This window comes from Carya illinoinensis, chromosome 6 (genome assembly GCF_018687715.1).
Source record: "Carya illinoinensis cultivar Pawnee chromosome 6, C.illinoinensisPawnee_v1, whole genome shotgun sequence".
Classification (NCBI taxonomy): domain Eukaryota; kingdom Viridiplantae; phylum Streptophyta; class Magnoliopsida; order Fagales; family Juglandaceae; genus Carya; species Carya illinoinensis.
In genome coordinates, this window is record NC_056757.1 from 24,302,083 (window position 1) to 24,318,446 (window position 16,364).

The 16,364-nt window shown below is 37.1% G+C and overlaps 1 protein-coding gene across 2 annotated transcripts; it reads right to left on the reverse strand.

Annotated features, from left to right (window-relative positions):
* Window positions 1-8,945: 8,945 nt before the first annotated feature.
* LOC122313508 (protein NSP-INTERACTING KINASE 3-like) lies at window positions 8,946-15,426 on the reverse strand. 2 transcript variants are annotated; one of them, XM_043128589.1, is made up of 11 exons: window positions 14,403-15,426; window positions 14,046-14,178; window positions 13,889-13,960; window positions 13,531-13,674; window positions 13,325-13,396; window positions 13,176-13,235; window positions 12,982-13,079; window positions 12,737-12,883; window positions 11,372-11,713; window positions 10,147-10,538; window positions 8,946-9,681 (listed from the first exon to the last, which is right to left on the reverse strand). In XM_043128589.1, the coding sequence occupies exons 1-11, from the start codon at window positions 14,503-14,505 to the stop codon at window positions 9,367-9,369; spliced, it is 1,878 nt and encodes a 625-aa protein (XP_042984523.1). In that variant the 5' UTR covers window positions 14,506-15,426; the 3' UTR covers window positions 8,946-9,366. The 2 variants fall into 2 exon arrangements, with proteins under 2 accessions (XP_042984523.1, XP_042984522.1); XM_043128588.1 differs by having other exon boundaries at window positions 11,372-11,719; window positions 14,403-15,422.
* Window positions 15,427-16,364: the final 938 nt, after the last annotated feature.

The window sequence follows — 16,364 nt, forward strand, 5'->3', positions numbered from 1 at the left end:
ACTTCATATCTCTTGCCATCGCCTTCGGGTAGCCTCTTAAGCAACTTGACATTAGTAATGCTTTCTTGTATGTGTTTTTATTAGAAAATGTTTATATGGCTCAACCACCAGGATTCACTCATCCTTAACATTCCAAAGTTGCTGGCCTATAATAAAAAGCTCTCCATGGCCTCATATAGGCCATGAGAGCATGGTTCTCTTGGCTAAGTGGTAGCTTAATTACTTGAACTTATTGTGTCTATAACTTGATCAAAACCTAATTCAAACTAGAGGGACATGAGAAACATAGATTCAAATCGTGAGAGCATGGTTATCTCGACTAAGTAGCTTAAGACCTAATTCCCATCGATCTATAACCGGTTATTGTGTTTTTCCAGGTGATGCTCTTATTTCTTGGAAGTCTAAGAAGCAGCCAACTGTATCCCGCTCCTCTACAGAAGCTAAATCATGGCCTTTGCTACATGTGAATTAACATAGCTTCTTTCTCTCCTTGCTGCTCTATGTATTCTTCACTCTCAACCAAATCTCTTGTTTTGTGATAATCAGGCAAATCTTCCCATTGCTTCTGACCTTTTTTTTTTTTCATGAGAGGACCAAGCATATTACGATAGATTGTCATCTCATCCATGAGAAAATTCAATTAGGTGTTATTAAAACTCTACATAATTCAAGTTCTCATCAACTTAGTGATCTTTTAACAAAACCTCTTGGTTCAATGCAGTTTCATTCTTTACTTGGCAAGATGGGTATTGTTGATATATACAGTCCATCTTGAAGGGAGTGTTAGCATTTATAAATAGAAGTTAAATAGAAGTTGTACACATCATTGATATGTGTAAACAGTGGCGGAACCAGAAATTGTGTTGAGGGGGAACCAACTTTTATGTTGTATGATACATTTATGTAAAAAGTAATACTAAATACAGAGTGTGTGAGCTCTACACATTTCCTTTAAAAAAAAGTAGAGTCCACCGTTAAAAATAATTTTTTTCATATGAATCATAGATTTGTCTACTTTTTTCAAAAGGAGTGGGCGGGACTTGCACAAGGTCTTATGACTGCAAACATCAATTCTCTTACATAAATTAAAAAGAGAATGAAAAATTATAAAAACATAACTATAAACTCTTTTTCATATAGATCATCGACCTTAAATAATTTTTCTTCTATTTTTACTTTGAATTCCATATTAAGAAACCCAATATGTTATAACAAAAAATTTTGAAATTCATATTAATAAGTTTATTACTTCTCCTAAATTTAATTTTACTTTTAATTTTAGAAAAATCGCATCCTTGAAAATAGATAATATATAGAAATTAAACAAAATTTTGGGACTATAAAAACAAATTGGATAGAGACATTTATAGGAATATTGAATTTTTTTAAAAAAAATTATAAAGCATATGGAGATTATAATTTTTTTGAGGGGGCTATTTTTTATATTTATAGAATTTTGCATAAAATTTATGAGCTATTATATAATTTCAAAAAGTTTTGAATGGATCAAGGCCCTTTGTACAACGTGGCACTGCCACTGTGTGTAAAGAAATAAACTACTATAAATACATGTACTGTTACAAAAAGATTAATATCAAGAAACACATAATATATTTTTCTCTCTCTTCTCTTTGAATCTCGATACTTGATTTTCTCTTTCCTCTTGATTTTTCTCTCTCTTCCTGCACATTGGTAGCATGGGAAATCAAACTGTATCACTAAGGCTGCCAATTCTTGACCTTTTTTTTTTTTTTTTTTTTTTTGCCCTTTCAATCTAATGATCTTTTGGCTAACCTACACTATTGATTGTGTTTGAATATTTTAGATTATACTAATTTTTGTTAACTTACATAATACAGCTCTGGTAGCGCCTAGATCGAGTTCCTTTTCTTCAGTATTCCTATGTAATAGCTTCTAGTAGATTTAATAGAAATGAGACAGAAATGAATGGAAGAATTGTAATATTAATGTAATTGTCTCATGAACAGTAGCCACACTTTCTTCGAGAGAAAGCACATCCACAATAACGATGAACAATAGAATATTCTAGATGATAGGTCAAGTCTCATACGGAGACCTTATGTACTATAACAAATATTTTACTAAAAAGTCCTTAACCTAATTGGGCCAAAGGCCTTTACAAATTTAAATCAAAAGATGAAATAGTAATAGCAGCTTTTGGCCCATACAGGCCCAACTTCTCATTCCTAGCGTCGATCCATCAATTCTCTAAGGTCCGGCTCATTAGCAGGCCCAATAGCCCACGACAGCAACTTAAGCTTCAGTTTGAACTACACTTCACTTCGGATGCCTTCAGATGCCCTAGGTTCTTTGTGCTTTGCCTCATGCCACCGTCGCCGTGTCACAACTCCCCTTCCCTTCAGAAAACCCTTGCCCACAAGGTGGGGAAAATTTTCACAAAGTTGCAGGTACATCTCCCATGAAACTTCCTCAGCAATTTGTCCTTGCCAACGGATCAAAACTTCCACCACAGGTTTGTTCTTTACCTTCTTCAACCTTCGGTTTAAAGCTTCCGCTAGTTCAACTTTAATGGCTCCTCTGTTGTCGACAGGAGGGAGGGTTGCTATGGGTGTAACCTCTTGGTTGAGCTTGGGTTTAAGTTGGGACATGTGAAACACGTTGTGGATCTGCGCTGTGGACAGTAGCTTCAGTCGATACACCACCTCACCGATTTGTTGCTCCACCCGGTACGGGCCGTAGTATCTGGGACAAGTTTGAGGCTCTACCGTCGGTTGATGGTGGACTGTCGGTATGGTTGTAGTTTTAAGAATACCCAGTCCCCGATTTGGTAAATTTGTTCCTTCCTCTTCATGTTAGCGTACTTTCTCATCCTCTCTTGTGCTCTGATGAGGTTTTGCTTCAACAGGCTCCATAGCTGCTCACGGTTGCGCAAGGTAGTCTCTATTTCTTCTAGCCTTGAGGTACCAGGTACATAGCTTGTCAATTTGGGGGGTTTGTAACCGTACAATGCTTCAAAGGATGTCATTTTTATAGATGCATGCATGCTTGAGTTGTAACACCATTCTGCTAATTCGATCCACTTAGACCATTGCTTAGGCCTATCTCCTACGTAGCATCTTAGTTAATTTTCAACCCATTTGTTAAAAGCCTCTGTTTGGCCGTCTGTTTAAGGGTGGTAAGCCGTGCTAAAAGCCAGTTGAACTCCTTGCAAAGAAAGCATTTCCTTCCAAAACCTACTGGTGAAAGTGGGGTCTCGGTCGGACAAAATTGAGCTTGGCATGCCATGTAGCTTGAATACATGTTTCATAAACAGTTTGGCCACATCTTTAGCAGTATAGGGGTGGCAAAGAGGTACAAAATGTGCATATTTTGTAAACCTATCCATTATAACCCATAAAGAGTTGAACCTCTCCGACTTAGATAATCCATCAACAAAATCCATTATAATGTCTATCCACGGTTTTGAGGGAATGGGTAGAGGTTGTGAAAGCCCACCAGGTAGAGTGTTATCTACCTTCACCACCTGGCAGGTATCGCAATTTTTTAGGAAAGCCTTAACATCAGCCTTCTGTCCAGGCCAATAAAAATCCCTTTTTAGCCTGTGTAAGGTTTTATCAAATCCCATGTGACCCTCCATAGGGCTGTTATGAATTAGTTTTAGTAGTTTCTGAATTAACCCCTGATTGGCTGGTATATATAATCTGTTTTTGTACATCATCATTCCATTCTTGACTGTATAAGGACTATTGAGATCACCCTGTTGATACTTCTACCATAACTCTTGCAGTTTTAAGTCCTCCCCATAATGTTCCTTGATGTCATCTATCCAGTCCCAAGTAGGCAATGAAATAACTGACAATGTTACCTCGGATTCTTCTCCTTGCCTAGACAAGGCATCGGCCACCATATTCTCCCTTCTTTTTTTGAACTCAACTACAAAGTCATAGCCCAGTAGCGTAGATATCCACTTTTGTTGCATGGTAGTTCCTATTCTCTGGTCGAGTAGGAATTTGAGGCTTTGATGGTTAGTTTTAACCACAAAAGCCTGACCCAATAAGTAGGGTCGCCATTTCTGTACTGCTGAAACTAGTGCCAAAAATTCCTTCTCATAAGTAGACATTCACACATCTCTTCCGTTCAATGCCTTGCTGAAATAAGCTAAGGGTCTCCCCCTTTACATTAATACAGCCCCAATGGCCTCATCCGAAGCATCACACTCAATCGCGAATGGAAACTGAAAATCTGGTAGGGCTAAGATGGGGGGCTGTGTTACTGCTGTTTTGAGTCTATCAAATGTAGCTTGTGCTTCTTCATCCCAATGGAACTTTTCCTTTTTTAACAGATTGGTTAACTTGGCCGCTATAGCTCCATAACTCTTGATGAATCTTCTGTAATATCCCGTGAGGCCCAAAAAGCCTCTGAGGTGTTTAACAGACCGTGGTTTAGGCCAGTCTAACATAGCCTTAATCTTTCTCGGGCCAGCTCTTACTCCATAACCCGAAATTAAATGGCCCAAGTAAGATACCTCTTCACAACCAAAGCTACACTTGCTAAGTTTGGCAAACAATTGGTGCTGCCTCAACATGTCAAAATTGGCCTGTAGATGGCCAGGTGTGTGTAGCTGCATCTGGACTGTAAACCAATATGTCATAAAAAAATAAAAAAAATAAAACTAAAATGAATTTTTTGAGAAAAGGTTTAAAAACTAGGTTCATTAAGCTCTGAAAAGTTGAAGGGGCATTGGTCAAGCCAAAGGGCATGACCAAGAATTCATAATGACCCTCATGAGTGCGAAAGGCCGTCTTTGGGATATCTTCTAGTTTTACTCTGATTTAATGATAGCCTGATCTTAAATCTAGCTTAGAAAATATCTTGGCTCCATGTAACTCATCCAGCAACTCCTCCACTACCGAAATTGGATATCTATCTTTAACTGTAGCACTGTTTAATGCTCTGTAATCCACACACAAACGCCATGTGCCGTCAGCTTTTCTCACCAACAAAACAGGAGATGCATAAGGGCTTTGGCTGGGGTGAATCACTCCCGAGCTCAATAATTCCTTAACAATCTTCTTAATTTCATCCTTTTGAAAATATGGGTAGCGATAGGGACGAACAAAAATGGGTGTTGTTCCTGGTTGTAATGTTATTGAGTGTTCATGGGAGCAGTTGGGGGGTAAGCCTTTTGGGGTGGCAAAAATTTCAGTGTATTGGTTGAGTAGGTTCTGTATATAGCTTGGAATTTGGGCTGTTGAGGGCTGGTTGGAATTGTCAATTAGGTGTAGCATAATCCCCTTTTTCTCCATGCTGTTACACTTTTGAATGGAGCCTTCCTCAATCCATTTGTGTCCAGTAAGCCCTTTTAATATCACCACAAACTGTTGGCAAGTAAATTGCATAGTTAATTCTTTAAAATTCCAAAGTATTGGTCCCAATCCTTGTAACCATTGGACCCCCAGAACCATATCGCAGCCTGCCAACACCAGAACGTACATATCTAGGTGAAACTCAACTCCTTGAATGCCCACTTGTACTCCTTTCGCCTTACCTTCACTGTCTACTAAATCCCCATTGGCCATTTTAACTCAAACCTTATCCTCCGTTACTATAGGTATGGTTACCTGAGAAAGCACAGCTAGGTCCAGGAAGTTATGGGTACTTCCTGAATCAATAAGGATGATGACCCACTTAATGCCAATCTTCCCTTTCACTCTCATAGTATTTGGACCCATAGATCCAATGATGGCATGTAAGGAAATTTCTGGAGTCTTTTGCCAGTCATTTTCTACCTCACACAGTCCTCCTTGGTCAATCTGGACAAAATATTAACTAGTGTCTTCCATTGTTTCCTCATTTTCCTCTAGGACCTCCTCAATCAAATAAAGTTTATGACTATTGCATCTATGCCCCGGATGCCATTTCGAGTCACAATGGTAACATAAGCCCTTTTCCCTTCTTATTTTCATTGATTTGGGCTGATTTTCTGCACTGGTACTATGGCTTTGTTATATGGTTGGTGGTTTTCTGAGGGGTTTGGGTTCTATGGTGGCTGGTATTTAAATGTGGCTGGTTCAATATACTGAGATGGCTTTGGCTGTGGGTTTGGCTTTTTATGGAGAGTTAATTTTTCTTCTTGAATTCTTGCAAGCCTATAAGCTGTGAGAAGAGTGTGAGGATTGAACATCTTAACCGTCAAATGGATATCGTCTTTTAAACCACTAATAAAACAATTCAGCTTGTCACTTTCATCCAAACGCCTTAGCCTATTGGAAATAAGCTCAAAGGCAGTCTTATATTCTTCAACTGAACCCACTTGTCTTAGCCTAGTAATTTGTTCAACTGGATCATCATAGCTACTAGGACCAAAACGAATCAATAGGGCATTAACAAACTCCTCCCACTCAGTCAACAACCCGGCCTCATCCAGGCCTTGACACCAAACCAATGCTTTACCAACCAAGTGAAATGATACCAATCTTAAACGATGGTAAGGCAAGGTATTGTAAAATGCAAAGAACTGTTTTACCTTTTAAAGCTAGCCATGGGGATCCTCCCCATCAATGTTGGAAAGTCAAGCCGCACGGATCTGGGCTGTATGTCTCCCGCATGAGGTATCATGTGTTGCTCCATACCATCTCCATTATTGTGGGAACTGCTTGACGGATTTGTGTTTTTTTTTTTTTCAGATCATATGCTAGAGCTGAAAACTACTGCATCATTGAGTCCACTTGCTTTCAGATAGCTTGCAACTCAACAGCCATTGTAGCAAACTAGGAGTCAGTATTTTTGATGTGTGCTTCAGTGGACTTCTTGAAGGAGGTGAAACCTTCATGAAGGTCTTTCAATCTAGTGTCGTCTGCCATTGGAGCTAAAGAAAAGCAGGATCAAGGCTCTGGGATACCACTTGTAATAGCTTATAGTATATGAGATAGAAATGAATGGAAGAACTGTAATATTAATGTAATTGTCTAACGAACAGTAGCCACACTTTCTTCGAGGGAAAGCACTTCCACAGTAACGATGAACAGTAGAATATTCCAGATGATAGGTCAAGTCTCATATGGAGACCTTATGTACTACAACAAGTATTTTACTAAAAAGTCCTTAATCTAACTGGGCAAAAAGCCCTTACAAATTTAAATCAAAAGATGAAATAGTAATAGCAGCTTCTGGCCTATACGGGCCAACTTCTCATTCTTGGCATCAGTCCATCAATTCTCTAAGGTCTGGCTCATTAGCAGGCCCAATAGCCCACAACAACAACTTAAGCTTCAGTTTGAACTACACTTCACTTTGGATGCCTTCAGATGCCCTAGGTTCTTCATGCTTTGCCTCATGCCGCCATCGCCGTGTCACACCCTATTTGAACAAGGATGTGCCCTTCTTTAACAGTCATAGAAAGCTTTGTTGTGGCTGGTTCCACTGCCCTGCCTACATGTGTTCATGCAGAGAAGAATATTTCATCCCCGGTTACTAATAACTCTCTCGGCATACATTTCAATTGGATGTCTAGCCATTTGATCATTGAGATTTGTTTCAATGATCATGATTAGTCCCTCAACCTAATACAAGATGTGATTAATTTTACAAATGATGCTTATTGTCTGTACTTTCACCTTTCTTTTCTCTTTGATGTTTCAGAAATTGCGTCAAAAAGCATAAAACAGGCTTATTCAAGGCAGAACTTGGAGGGAATGATTATAACTACGCATTTTTTTCAAGGCAGAACTGTTGAGAGGAGGTCAAGATATGTTTCCAATAGTTTTTCAAGCAATAAAAGATGTTTTTAAAGCAAGTTTTCTTGGTATTTATAAACTGATTTCCTCCTTGCTTTTGCTAGTAAAATTACCTGCTATGGTTAGTCTCTCTTCATCTAATGCACTCTACGTAGAACACCTTAGAGACTTGAAAAAGAGCTACTATAATCTTACAGTCGCTTTGAAAAAGACTAGAATCTATTATTAAAAAATTAATTTCTCTTCATGTGAATATTATATTTATTTAATTTTCATCACTTTGAAAAAGACTAGAATTTATTATTAAAAAATTAATTTCTCTTCATGTAGATCTTGTATTTATTTAATTTTTTCAAAATGATTACACAGCATTTGCGTTCTCACAACTACAACAATCATTTCTCCTATTTGTTTATCCTATAATACGCATTTTTTTCAAGACAGAATCTGTAACTAATTTGTAAATAAATTTAATTTTTGTTAAAGGTAATATCCCGTATCTTGTTAAGAAAAGCTACATGATAATCCATAATTGTAGTGTTGAATCAAACACTTGGATTAACTATGACTGTGCATATAATTAGAGTCGATCTTATAATTTGCACAGCAAATAATCAAATAAATGGCTTTTAATTAGCCTCTAATCATGATAAATTATATACAGAAGAGAACAGTCACAATCTCTTAAAATTCAAAAGTGTCCAATAATATTCATTGACTCTGAACTTAAATGACCAAATTCATAGTTATAAATGCATCCACCAAAGTGTTGAAAGCTGGCTCAAAATTAAAACCCTGAAAATTAAGAAGAAGAGTGCAAGAGATCTACAAGCAAGCCATGGGCCATTGCATCTCCCATTGTTTGGATCTAAGGCTCCAATTGTCAAATTCATATGGAATAATGTGACAGTAACAATTCAGCAAATAATAGGTTTGTCAGCTGATTTGAACTTCAGATCTTACATATATAACAGCCATCTATTCAAACTGAATACAGTTGTAAAAAGAGTAAAAAAAATGTTAGTCTTATTACTCATGTAAATTTAAGAGTTTTTGGATGCAAGGATCTTTTTCAAATACTGATTTTCTCTTAGATGGCTTAAGAGTTGACCTAGTTGCATCATTTTATCTTGGATATTGGTTTTCCAGCGCATGCTTCAATCACTCTTATGTATGATAGTCAAGCTGATTACATTGAAATGGCATCTAAGGATCTACTAACAGATGTGCTCAAAATCTTTATATCAGAACTGATTACAATTCATCTGTTCTAAGCTTGGCATTAGTTCTAGAGTTCAAGAAAAGTACGAATGGGATGAGGGCTGTAGAATCTTTCATTTTACTCTCTCTATCATGGACCAAACCACCCCCAGAGCACCTTAAAGACCTACTGCAGGAACACATTGAGGAAGGAACCAAAGGAAATCAATCTGGAACAAATATCCAGGACTTCTATTTTTGAAGAAGTTTAATAACTAACTTTAGGACAAAGAACAAAGATAACTTATACATGAATTTACTTTTTCTTTATACAGATTAATAGGTGCGTTCAGCAACTTCCAACACCAATCACATGTTCTCATTCAAATCACTGCACTTAATGATGGAGGTGTAGAAGGGAGGAGGTGGGTCGAATAAAAGAGAAAAGTCACCTAGGTCCAGAAAGCTCCATTGCTTCCACCACAAGTGAAGATTCTTCTATAAAACTTGAATATCTTTGAGGGGTTTCAGAATATCCAAACCTTGGTGTCTCAACCTTCTGTGAGGCTTCCCACTTCTCAGCTAATCCATCCCCTTCCAGCATTTTTAGTACTTCTGACATCTTCGGGCGGCAAGAAGGATTAAATTGAGTACATAAGAGGGCAACCTGAACAATTTCTTCCAATTCAACCCTGTCAAAATTGCTCTTTAGATCCTTATCTACCATTTGACTTAGTTTCCCTTCCTGATGGAGCTTCTTGACCTGCAAAGGAGTTGCCATGCAGTGTAAGATGTATCTAAAGAAAGAGTGAGCAATCTAAGCCAAAGTATTTTCCTACTATTCCCCAATCATGGGAGGAATTATTAGCTTTTATGCAGTGATGGAGGTTTAATTTGAAGAGCATGATACATCGCAAGTTTCTAAACAGTATCCTCCTTTTAAGCAGCATAATATTTTATCTTAGGAGAAATATGAAGAGCGTGCAAAACAAGTCCTATAAATAATTTCTTTGATAGTTAAGTCCTAGAAATAATTCGATTGCATTAACAAATTATATGGCACTCCACTGTCATAATTTTTCATTCATGACCTGTGATTCCCAGCACTTTCCTCACCCTTCTCTCTATTTTATGTGTTGAGGAAAGTGGTTCATTATTCAAATTACCAATTTTCTCTATGCAAACATTATTCTAAATTACCAAAACACCCAGAGAAAGATAGAGTTACCCAATCAAGCATTACACCCTTCTGGTTTGCTGCTCGCCCGAAATCTATCGCCTTCTGACCTGTGATGAGCTCTAGGAGCAAAATCCCAAAGCCAAAGACATCAGTCTTTTCCGATGACTGGCCTGTTGACAAGTATTCTGGAGCAATGTGGCCGACAGTGCCACGCACGGCTGTGGTGACGTGAGAATCTCTATGATCCAAAAGCTTTGCCAACCCAAAATCTCCAACAACTGCATCATAGTCTTCATCGAGCAAAATATTTGCTGCTTTGACATCACGGTGGATAATTTTTGGGTCACATTGCTCATGCAAATATACTAGCCCCCTTGCTGTACCTAAAGCTATTCTCTTACGCCTTGTCCAGTCTAAAGTTGGCCGGCCATGAACATGATCTGAAAGAAAAGTCCAAAATGATGTCATTAGTTTTGAGCTGTTGCAAATCCTGGATACTTACTAAACAATGGAAGGCTAAAAGGCCCAAGATTAATTGACAAATTAGCTACCATAGCCATCTTGACTGGAAAATAATAACAAAAAAATGAAATTGAGTGATTAGTAATGAGATTAATGTGTTGAGGAAAGTACCTAAGAAAAAAAATTAACGTTTTGAGGAAAGTGGTTAAAGAGACTTCTGATCAAATTTTTAAAAGGAGGGAAAAAGAAAAACGGGACTTCTAAGGGCTATTATTAGATGCATGCGCATATATTTGAGCAGCAGTAAATACTAATGCTAAGTTTTATAAGGAAAAATTGCAGAATGTTAAAAATCTGGATGGTTATGTTACATTTCATAAGACATTTCCAGTGTAGCGACGGAAGTTTGGACCAATCTGGTAGTTGAAAAGTAAGTATTGGTAGCTAGATAGGCTAGAAAGATTATAGAATGCCAAGGGGCACCATTATGCAACAAGGTAGCAGTAGTAGTAAATTAATCGGGGGCATTGGAAGCAATCATTATGGCATTTGAGGATGCTTGCAAAGAATTGATAGCTAAGGTGATGCGTCCCCACTAGGCCAGTGCAACAGGAAGTGGGATGTTTGTTGTTTCAAGCTGAAACCATGGTTGAAGAAGAACCAGTAGTGGATAAGGATTTAGAGTTGCGTGGGTGCAGCAACTTTTGTTCCACACATTAGATGTGGCCAAAGTTTTAACAATTCTAAGGTGAGAAAGATATACAAGCAAGGATCAGAAAAATAACCAACAACTAGTGCCCTATTAGCTAACCTCTTAGCCGAGAGGCTACACTTCCATTGGGCATATAGGGGTAAACAAGGAGCCGCTCATTCTCAGTCGAACAGAACCCGCAAAGCCTGAGAAGATTCCGATGGACAGCCAAACTTATCATCTCAACTTCTGTCTGAAATTGAATTTCACCAGCAGCTGCATTAAAGTCCTTCAGCCTTTTAACTGCCACCAGAGTTCCATCGTTCAAGCATCCCTTGTATACAATTCCAAAACCACCTCTCCCTAGAATATTCTTTGAGCTGAAGTGGTCAGTTGCAGCTCGAAGCTCTTTAAATGCATACCTTTTCAAATGGCCAAGGCATACCTCCGGGTCATATTGATCTGCAACTGAGAATGCAGCAATAATCAGAAAATCAGAAAACAAAACCCTTACATGCATCAGACCAGATTCATAAAGAGTTTGTAAAAAAATAGTATAATTCCAAATCAATAATTTCAGTAGATACATTATGACACTAAATATAGGATTTACAGCTTAAACTGTAACTTTAACGCAAGGGGGTGCAAATGGTCTTGAAATTGGTTTTTGAAACTAGATTTCTCTCTCTTGCTCACTATGGACTAGAGTTCTATATTTTTCTTGATTGTAGCAACAGTATACTATATTCCTGATCACTGAAGCAACGAGTCCAATTCTTATTTCTGTGTTCATAATGGCTAATTCCCACTAAGATTAAATGCCAAGGCTCTAGAACAGTAGCTATTCCAGCAGCTCAAAATGCTTTCACCACCATGTGGAATAATTAAAGAGAGAATAATACTCAGCCACGATAATGTTTTAGAAGACTGAAAATGCTATTAGAAATCATGAGATCAAACAAGCAACTATAGATGAAATTCCATGAAAAGACCTCTGGATGTTAAATATACTCCATGTTAGGACACCCACAGCAATATACACAAAATAATAGCATGTTGAAAAGTAATAAATGGCTCACTCGAGCTAAGCTATAACAGGGAGACACTTCTTCCCATCAGCCTAAAAGTTTGGATAATCAGTGATGTAATAGTATAGCAATGGTCCCAACTTCAAAAGTCCAAACCTGAGTGCACATTTTACCCCATTATTAAACATTCCATATGTTGGTTCCACTTAAAGAAAGTCTAGCTCACTTATAAGAGGGAGTGTCAGATGCATTAATTAAATGATCAAATTCACTTCCTTCCATCAGGTTAAGTATTTTGGACAATTGGTGATAAAACTTGAATTTGACAAACATCATGTCCAATACAATGTGAATCATAATCTTGCGCATGGATACAAGGATGAGAGCTACAGCACAATCTGTCTGAGTGATACTGATACACTAAGAAATGGAAAACAAAGAAGACGAAGCAACCAACCATTGACATCAAAGAAAATCTGCTGGTTGTGTCTGTATCGCCACCAAACAACTAACCCAACAACAAGAATGATGAAAAAAACAGCACCAAAACTTGCTCCAAAAGCAATCGCCACGTTGTGGCTTTTTCTTTCAGAGTCTGATTGTCCTAAGAAACAAGAAATCAGATCCAAGGAACGTCAGAAAAATGCAATTGAGAATCAAGCTGAGATAGAAAAATTAACCATATAACATGGTCATAAACACCTTTTAGCTCATCTGGGGGGAAGGACAGTGGCTCTGGAAAGACAGCAGAACAATTGTTTTCAGCCTTAGCCCCGCAAATTAAAGGGTTACCGAAGATTCTGAAAGAGGAAATAGCAAGAGAATGTCAACCATTACAATTACAAACTTCTTGATAGAAATTCAGCATTGATAGAAAGTTGGAAAAAATGGCTCACTTGAAAGTTCTTGCTGGTATTTTTGGCAAGGTACCACTGAGATTGTTAAAAGAAAGATCTCTACATGTTCAAATTATAAAAGTGAATACATACTTATAAAATATGTGGATGGAAGAGTAAATTACTGACTGCAAAGGACAAGTACATACACGAGAGTAAGACCTTCGATATTGGACAGAGACTCAGGACAGGATCCAGAAAGGCTGTTATTATTTAACCTCCTGACTTGTTCATAAAACATTATTAAAGCTATTAGAGTTCCAAAAGCTAAACAATTAAGCATGGAGTAAATTGCACAACGTACAATTCTGAGTACGTTGGATCACCAGAACAGTGTGAAGGTAATAAAACTTACAAATAATTCAGGTCCTTGAGGCCCCCCAAGGAACTAGGTATATCTCCATTGAATGTATTGTTGGAGAGATCTAATGTCTGAAGCTTCTCCAACTTTCCAATGGTAGCAGGAATTGGACCTGAGATATCATTGTTCTGCAGCAGCCTACACATTTTAAAACCACGATTTAAGATTCAACTTAAATTTTGTAGCACTACCCAATTAAAACTCTTAAGCGAAGAAAACTTGGTGTGAAGATTTGAAAAAAGATGGGAGTAAATTAAGACCAGAAACAATCAACAAAATAGATGTTATACCCAACTGCCAAGAAAAAACGAAGTCAAATTCTAAGATTAGTGATAAAGTTGTAATAACTTACACAGATTGCAGGTTACTGAGGTTTCCAATCCCCGGTGATAATGTCCCGGACAAGCTCTGGCTTGGCAATCCCCTGTGACCAAAAAAACATTCAGCTTTTCTTTGACGAAAATCTATAGGAAGATGTTGGCAACTTTCGAAGGGCATAAAAAACTTACAAAACGGATACATAGCCATCGGCAGAACAAGTAACCATCCTCCAGCTACAGGGATCTACGGAATTAATATCCCAATTCTCCAGAACATTATGTGGATCAAACAGCCCACTTTTAATGGCCATCAAAGCTACAACTGTGGAAAGTTCAGGGGAAATAGAGAAAGTAAAGTATCGGGGTATGAAAAAAGAAATTACAAAAAGAAAAACGAAACAAAAAAGTGCTCTGAAGCCTCAGCTCCAAAGTAAATTCTTTATCCATCCACTATTTTCAATTCACCCAACGGGATTTCTCTTCTTTAGGAAAAAAATTGTGGAAGAAAGAGAAAGGAGTTCAATTGAAGATAATCCGAGAACTGACCTTCATAGTTTATACCAGCTGGAGAAAGAGTAGCAGAAGAAGTCTCCATCAATGCTAGAACCAGCAGACCAACTTTCCAGAGCATGAAACTACTTCTTGCCATACTCTATTCACAGTTACACTAAAAACTTCTCCCTTCTTTGCTCAGCCAGTATCCATCGATGGAAAGACCATAACCAATACGAACACAAGCCATTCTCAAATGAACTTATTTCTTAAAACTTCCCTTATTCAAACAAAAAGCTCGAAATCAGAAAACCAGACCCACCATTACAATAAACGGAAGACAGTGGCGGTATCTGTTAGCCTTTACACTCACAAACAAAACTCAGCTACTAGTAGATAAGCTTAAAGAAACGAAAGACCCAGATGCTAGTATAACTTGACCACAAAATACCCAGCCGGAAACAGAGGACTTTGAATCAAACCGAGTGGAATGGGAACCGAATGAGCTGGGACAAACAGCAAAAGAAAAGAGAATTTTCTCGAGAATGCAAGCGAGCAAACATCTAACCCTGAAATTCTGAGATCCTAGAGATCTGGAAATACCGGATGTGATTTCTATATGTTTTGGACAATCCCCACAAATTCCATGTGAGCATACTGTTGGTCTCTACTAGCACTGCTCTGCTCGTCCCCCGTGCTTCCCATACCATTATCACCCAGTAGGCTAGTACTCTTCTCTCGCACGCACACAAAAAATAAAAAATAAAAAAGATTAATGGTAATCACTCACGAAGATAGAACCAAACACGCAAAGGCCAAAACAAAATGCCAAAGTCGACACAGATACAGATGTAGACCCATTAACGAAAATTTCATGCTTTTTGGAAACGCAAATGAGGCAGTGAAAAACTGAAAATGTGTTTGGATTGCTTGTTGAAAGGGAAAAAAGAAAAGAAAAAGAAAACAATGTGCGTAAAAGTAAAAAATGCAGTGATTGGACTGCACTGAGGGGATGTGTGGGATTGATCAGTGAGAGAGGGGAGAGAAGAACAAGAAGAGGATGTCCATGGGCAAAGGATTGAAGGGTGAAAGTATTTTGTTGGAACTGGCAGGTCACGTGCTTGGATTGTCTTGTGTCTCTGTCGGCTTTTTGGCTCATTTTTTTTAAGGTTTTAAATAATCACATTCTGTTAAAGTTTCTGCTGTCTCAGGGCCCCACCTACCTCTCTAAAATGCGCCAATTAATTTTTTAAATCTTTTCCCATTTACTATTTACAGCAACTTAAAGCCGTTTACACACGAAACTAAAATATTAATATTAAGGGTGTGTTGGGAACAAATAAGAAAAATTATCCATTTTAAAATTTTTTATAATTTTATTTTTAAACTTTATTAAAATATAATTATTTTATTTAATCAATATAATTTTTCTACTTTCAAACAAAATATTAAAAATAATATTTTTTTAAAACAATTTTTTATTTTTTATTTAATCAATACAATTTTTCTACTTTCAAACAAAATATCTTTTTAATATTTTTCTACTTTCAAACAGTGATAATCTAGGTTCTCGGCCGGATTAAAAGAAAGAAAGATAAAATAAAAAAATAAAAAATAAAGTTATAATAATTTTTTTAAAATTTTAATTTTTTTAATTCATACTTTTTTTAAAATTTTTTACTTTTTTTTAAATTTTTTTAAAAAGTTATAATAATTCTTACTATAAATGATATATTAACACACTAATTTATTTCTATTAAAACTGTTTTAAAAAATGGATATTGATTTAGAGGTGGCAAATCATATTTTTGGATTGTGTTCATGTCGTGTTAAGTAATGAATAGTCAATTATATAAGTTAACTCAAATCCAATTCCTTAAATTAAATGTGTCAAACTTTCAAATCCTAACTCGTCACATTTAGATAAGGGGTCGTATCGTCTCACTCGTTTTGATCTAGTTAATAATTAATTAAAAATATGTTAACACAATACGATTCATTTAAATCCATTTATTT

What these genes read in the sequence shown, in the direction of transcription:
- LOC122313508 (XM_043128588.1), bottom strand. Translation starts at nt 14,505, where the DNA reads ATGGCAAGAAGTAGTTTCATGCTCTGGAAAGTTGGTCTGCTGGTTCTA. An exon ending in CTCAGTAACCTGCAATCTGT is followed by an intron (nt 13,675 to 13,888) that starts GTAAGTTATTAC and finishes TAAAATGTGTAG; the next exon opens with GCTGCTGCAGAACAATGATA. An exon ending in GATTTTCTTTGATGTCAATG is followed by an intron (nt 11,720 to 12,736) that starts GTTGGTTGCTTC and finishes CTGCATTCTCAG; the next exon opens with TTGCAGATCAATATGACCCG.